Source organism: Saccostrea cucullata, unplaced genomic scaffold (assembly GCF_032062105.1).
Source record: "Saccostrea cucullata isolate Sc308-1 unplaced genomic scaffold, CSIRO_AGI_Scuc_v1 ctg697, whole genome shotgun sequence".
NCBI lineage: Eukaryota > Metazoa > Mollusca > Bivalvia > Ostreida > Ostreidae > Saccostrea > Saccostrea cuccullata.
In genome coordinates, this window is record NW_026928374.1 from 201,071 (window position 1) to 207,926 (window position 6,856).

Here is a 6,856-nt window from a genome sequence, read left to right on the forward strand (position 1 = left end):
AATTTTCACTTTTTTCACTATCGATCTTCATGGGATTTATTTCTTTTCTATCTAAGTTTATGTCATCCTTAATTGTCCATTAGTATAATAATGCTGTCAAAATATATAAAATAAGTATTTCAGGGTCAATAGTTTTATGCAAGAATAATATGTCAATACGCAGGATTGTTAATGCTTCATAAAGCGGCGTGGCTTAAGTTATACAGGAAAAGTTAACCTTGATATCACACAAAAAATAGCTAGTCCTAATAATACTAGTATCAGGAAACGAAGCAATTTGCAATGCTTTACTTCTTGTTGCTACATATAGTTACGAGGGGTGGTCAAAAAGTTCGCGAAATAATTAAATAACTTCCATAAAAGAAGTGATATAGGGTTAAAGTGTTGACTTTTGTCTCAAAGTAGTCCTCTCTGATTTTAATTTAATGCGCGTCTTCAACCGTTCTGTCCATGCGCGGATCACGTGATATAGACAGGGTCAGGTGACATGCTCCGTAGCGTATGTGGATGGTCAGATGGAAAAAAGACAAAATGTGATCGAAAAGGCCACTAGATCTTCCAGGTTAGATGAGATAAAAAGTCTACCCAGCGTCAATTATAGCGGCACAAATATGAGAATAACGAAAAATAATTTCTAGACTATCATTACATGTACAGCTGAGCAAAACAAATGAGAAAACGAAAAGGCAGATATATCACTTTTAACGTTTTTTTGGCATAAATGTATCAAAGTGATATAAACAAACGCTACATACAAGTTTCTGTCCAACATCAACACCTTTTCTTCCTACAAATTTGCGACTTGCACATAATGCTGAATAAATATATGAACTTCTTTACCACATCTCTCTCTCTCTCTCTCTCTCTCTCTCTCTCTCTCTCTCTCTCTCTCTTCTCTACCTCAGTAATTATTCTTCAAAACATAATATCGATGACAATGTGTGCAAATTTTTACTGTGTACATGTATATATCGCCGACAACAAAATGCGTTGATGCGTTACCGTACATTTTGTCAACAATTATGTAGAAAAAAATAAGCCAAGTCCTGACAGATATTGTCACTGGCGACAATATGTACTGCTTGACGACAAAATGTGCAGTGAGGTTAGGTACATATTGTCACCGACGATAATATGAACCGTCACAAGGGTATCTATTTGTACACGTTTATTTCCCATTTCCCTAGTGCAAACAGTTTTCTATAAAAGTTTGTGAGTATTGCTGGACAAGAACGGGGATGGAATCTACAAAATAAATAAATTGAATTAATAAGTTTATATAAAATTTCTTTGACAAATAAAGAATGTCCCAATGGAACCTATGGATACCAATGTAACTCATCTTGTGGAAATTGCAAAGACATTGTGAATTGTAACCATGAGACCGGATATTGTAATGGTGGCTGTGCCGAGGGATCAATGGGATTGAAATGTGACAAAGGTTCTGTTTTTAAAATGTTACACTTTTTTTGTATTTTTTTACTTATTTTCTGTCTAAAAGTTTTGTTTTGTATTTATAATTTTTTTTTTTCATGGATGTTAAGCTTTTGCATTGTTTTAATTTTATTTTTGCAGAATGCCCATATGGATTTTACGGAAAAGAATGTTCTGACCGTTGCAATATGACCTGTGGATATAAATCTGAACAGCAAAGTATACCAGGTTGTATAAATTATACCAAATACGAGTTATCAAAAAGTTCGTGGACTGAGGCTATAGAATTAGTAACCTGTGCTTTCAAAATCTATATGGAACATAAAACAACAACAAATAAAGAAATGTTGAAAAATTTATCTTGATACGTTCATTTTTTGCCAAATTATTATAGAATAAAAACGGCATTATATGATCACCTGGCGCCGTCGCCGTTTAGTCTCATGACGTCCAATAACGTTCTTTTTTTGCAATGCCCGCTTCTTCTACCTCATACACTAATTTTGATGAGATTCCTTGGAGCTGAGTAATTACTTAAACCAGCTTTATTTATATGACTTTAGAATGTCATGAACAACGACTTTTCATGCATTTAATAATACAAATAGATTTGTACATTTGGAAAGACATTTGCTTCATTGTGCCAGCATATTTTGCTTTTTGGAGTTCAAAATCTACAACAGATGATCAAGGTCATTTTTTGACTTGACTGATTTTTACACATTGACTTGACTGATTTTTTACACAATGACTACAAAATTGAATTTATTGTGCATCCCTTTTCTATTTAAATCTATATTGGCATTAAAAGAAAAGTACTCTGGATGCATATTATTTATCTGTAACCAGTTTAAACATTTCCTAGGTCTTAAACAGTTTTTGTAGGATCAAAACTTTATAAAATGTTGAAAAAGGAAACCCCTCTCCCTTTTTGACGTCATTGTCAAGGCCCTTTTGTTTGGACACGCGATGTAAAATGTACGATGAAATTTCTTAGAAATGTTAGAATAAAGTCAAAGTTCCATTTTTATAGAATAATTGTGTCCCAACACATACATCAATTAACGGAATTTTTGGATGTCAAATGTTCAAATCAGAAGAGTTTTCCTTAGTTACACTTAAGTTGTGTTCGAGGTTGCGCCGCCTGGACGTACCATTGCTTACAAAAATATTACTAATCTATTAATAAATGAAATTTATGAATTTTTGTTTATTCTTTAGATAGAAAGAAGATACTAACTCGATTTTTTTTACAATTCATTGATGTACCTAAAGCGGTTTTGATTTAATGCCGCTAGTCTACGGACTTTTTGATAACCCCTCGTACATTTTATATTTCAGCAAGCACAACGATCGTACCAAGTGTAAGAGTAATGGTGAAACGCAGGTAGCCCATGGAAGAAAATTATTACTTAATAGTTCTCAAAATGATTTGTTTTTGTATCTATGTATATTACCAAGTCCAAAAGTGTAACTTAGGCCCAATATTCATTAAAACATTATTAGTTTGTACACTGTATCCGATAAGTATTATTATGAGGACGAGGCAGGTTCTGTATCGTAGATACAAATTTTGTGGCGGACGAATGCGTAGCACTCCGCCGCCAAATTTATATTTACGATACAAAACCTGTCGAGATCTCTAAAGGATTTCTGACAAAATCTATCAAAATGACAACCTCCCACTTTTGCCTGTGCAGAATGGTTCACGGTAAAAAAAAAATGCGGCATTCTTTAGTTAAATTCGCCTCCTCCCCTATTTTTGTCATCTCCCTCGGGAGTGAAGTCCTAGTGTAAGCCTCCATTAATCTCTCGGGAATCCTCGATGTTTTACAATATCTAAAGTGAGAATCTACACAAGGAGTTCCAAGTAGCCTTTAAACTGGTTTTATTTTAGAAGAACTAGCTTAGAAGTGTGTGATCTACTTTCGGTTTAGGCCTATTGAAAGGCAAGAAAAATTTAAAAAAGAAGTACGATGCTTATAAATACCTATATTTCGGTGTGTCGTATATATATTGATCTTATTAAATTGGTTAGCCACACAAGGAGAATTGACAATGACGTGATTTTTACATATAGATTTGTTGACGCAAAGGGAAAACTGCTTCTCGCACAAAAGAACAAGCTTACAGGTGTGCGATCAATAGACCAAATCCAGGTTAAATAAACCTCACAGCAGGGACTGCGATGCTTAAATTTATATGCATGCTTTACAGTAGAAATAAATACAAATAAATATGCAAAGCATTTCATTCAAAGATTAAATTAGATTCTGCAAAAAATGAATGAAGAGTGGTCAACGCTAACGTTATGCCTAATTTTATGTTAATTTTTTAGTCTGTAATTGGATTTATTAATTTAATTCCTGTCAAACTTTAATGATTAGCTGCTTTTAAATGATAATTATTGTCAGACACTTCCTTCATACCTCTCTTAGAAATCCTTGAACATTTTTTATAAATATCGGTAAAATGAATCAAAAGCAGTCTGTGATTAGTGTACAGCATGTACAATAAGAAGGAAAAATCACTTTTATAGGCATTAATAAATATATAGGTAGTATCCATATCTAATAACTGCGTTTTACCCTGCCCCTCATTTTCCCTAAAATGTAAGTGAACAAAACGTAGGTAAAGGTGGCTTCTTTCGGAAGGTTTAAATACTTGAGCTACGTGGGTAGAAATAATCTTTGGATTGCTCTTGCTTATGATAAAATACCTGTCAGCTTAGTTTTCTGTTTGCTGAATAAGTCATTTGGGAACTTCGGGTGTAATAATCCATCTATTCATTGCATTAAAATATTTCCCTTTCTGTTTTATTTCTTTGAAATTATTGATACCAAAGAGATGACATTTCAGGCTTTCTGGAAAGCCAAACTTGTTTCAATTCATTTCGAGTCCGTTTTTTGACGTTTTGATTTTTTAAAATTTCTTCTTAAATTCTCATCGCTGACAACTGAGTCACATCTCTCCGTTTTTAATGTTGAATTTCCATTAAAAAACATCTGCGACATCAAAGTCCACTGAAGAGCTGTCTGTTCTTTGAAACACAGATTTTAATAGCCCTCAAATATATCAGGATCAATCTCTATAGTGTCATAAAAAGTTACATAGAAAGTAAAATTGTCCACTTCTACGTTATCTATTTTGAAATCAAGGCAATTACATTTACTGTGATGTGAAACCTAATCTGACTATATCTTGGAAATATATACTGGGGATGCTGCCCAACTAAAAGTAGGAGGTGCTTATTGTGATAGATTGTGTAAAAAGAAGGATATGGAGATAACGAACAGTATTCAATTTCAAAGTCCATAAAACAATACTAAAATAAGAGCAGAGCAAACACGGACCCCCGAAACTTCAGAGGTGGGATCAGGTGCCAGGGAAATCGTTTAGAGAACTCAACAGGTCCTTATTAGATACAAATTTGGCGGTGGAGACTCGTGGGACACACTCGTCCACACCCAAATTTGTATACGATTCAGAACCTGTAGAGTTCTTTAAATAATACTTATAATGACTTACATATTAATAGTGCAGTATTCAACACAACCATGTAGTTTTTAATTGTTTCATTTTTTTAAAAAAATGAATAAGATATTTTAGTACGCATGTTATGGATTTTTTTTCTGCAACAGCTTCAAAATTAGTTCCTGAACTAACAACCAAAGAAAGCATTCATTTCATTGTTTGAACTTTTTTTAATTATTCTTCCAAATAATGTACAGTCAAAGACTGTTCAATAATTAAAGTGTTTTATTTTATTAGAGGAGACAAATACCCGTAAACTTACTTCTGCAGACTTCAACAAAACGACCGTGTATGCTATGGGGTCTGCACTGACACTTTCCTTGCTAGTGAATATTCTATTCGCAGCAATGTGTATTATAAGGTATATCTCTCTCCCTCTCTAACAACCATTGTTGAAAATCAAAATTTTAAAAAGATTCATCTTAATGTTTGATAAAATATATATATATATATATTTCAATCAGAAAGATGTTTTGAGTTCGTATAGAAAATACTTATAATATTTTCCATCTTTTCCATATTGTCTGCAGATTTCGTGTAACAAAGAAGAATGATATTTATGATAAACCTTCATCGATGTATGTAAATGTAAGAGCAGATCACAAACAAGATAGACAAAACAACAAACCTTCAGAAGGAATGGAGTTAGACCAACAGAAGGTGCAATATGAGGCTGTGCGGATCCCCTGCAATGAAAATCATTACGAAGATTTAGAATAAATAATATCGTACAAATTAACTCCATTGTCAAATTAGTTTAAAATTTCAAACGTTAGGTGAAGCAGGTATGACTTAAGACATCTTTAGCGGAGAACAATATTTTTAATACAACATGCAATAGGGAATAAGAATCCTTGTGACACGTTAGTGTTTTGCTGATATATTACATAGCTATTTAAAATAGTCTGATGCGACATTGGACACTTAAAAGACAGGCTTTGATTCAAAGATCGATACTGAAAAAAATCCCGTTTATTTGATTTATTTAATTGAAATATTAATACAAACCAATCGGAGATTTTGAAGCTATACAATAAGGAAGTTATTTAACTTATATTGGTGAATATTGCCACTCGTTTGGTGTACAAGCTTGTGCATCTTATCCATCCAATTTTAGCAAAAAATTCACAAATGTACTATGTTTAATATAGCCTTATATTATATTCTGTAAATTGTTTTCAAAATACTTTTCGCCATTACAATATATCTGACCTTCTTTTTGAGAATTGAAATGATTATTGAATTTTCAACTGTCCCGTAAATGAATATAGAAAATGTATTTTTGTGGTACATATTTCAAAGAGAACCAAAAATATTATATAGCAAATGAAAACATTTGAATTTTCTATTTTATACACTACGTATTAAAGAATATATACATGTATTGATGTTAATTATTGGATAATGTGTGATGTAGCCGTGTTAAAGATAAACTTATTCCATTTCATTTTTTCCAGTTTTCGTCTCATTAATAATTTAGGAATTATTCAAACAGACCAGACATCCTTATACTCAGCTCCTCCTATACCACTAAATGGTTGTAATGATCCTTTCACAGATTCTTTATTACTAAGTGCCACTGTGCATTTCCTATTTTACTTTTTAATCTGACACTTTCGGGTTTCCCATAACAAAACATAGCCTCTGCCATTATTATCATATGTGAGGTGGGAGAATCATTTTTGAGAACTCATAGCTCACAATACCTATAGTTTTTTATTGGGAAGAAAAGACTTAGAAATCTCAAAGGCTTTTGTTTAAATATGCATAACCTATACTCATTCTTATCATTAAATTATTCTTTTTTCCTAATTTTAGCGTTAAAATCAGTATATATTCCCTTATTAATTAAGGTCAAGATCTAGTAAATGGAAGGTGCCTACATATT

At 32.5% G+C, this 6,856-nt stretch overlaps 1 protein-coding gene across 4 annotated transcripts in view; it reads left to right on the plus strand.

The window, feature by feature from the left end:
- The window catches only part of LOC134277369 (cell death abnormality protein 1-like), a 72,948-nt gene extending 66,695 nt beyond the window's left edge, over nucleotides 1-6,253 (plus strand). Inside the window, exons 5-8 of one of the 4 annotated variants that reach the window (XM_062759712.1) lie at nucleotides 1,304-1,441; nucleotides 1,576-1,662; nucleotides 5,206-5,329; nucleotides 5,499-6,253. In XM_062759712.1, coding sequence (XP_062615696.1) covers nucleotides 1,304-1,441; nucleotides 1,576-1,662; nucleotides 5,206-5,329; nucleotides 5,499-5,688 — 539 coding nt within the window. In that variant the 3' untranslated portion in view covers nucleotides 5,689-6,253. The remainder of the gene's footprint in view (nucleotides 1-1,303; nucleotides 1,442-1,575; nucleotides 1,663-5,205; nucleotides 5,330-5,498) is intronic. The other 3 variants (XM_062759714.1, XM_062759711.1, XM_062759715.1) reach the window with 3 other exon arrangements.
- Nucleotides 6,254-6,856: the final 603 nt, after the last annotated feature.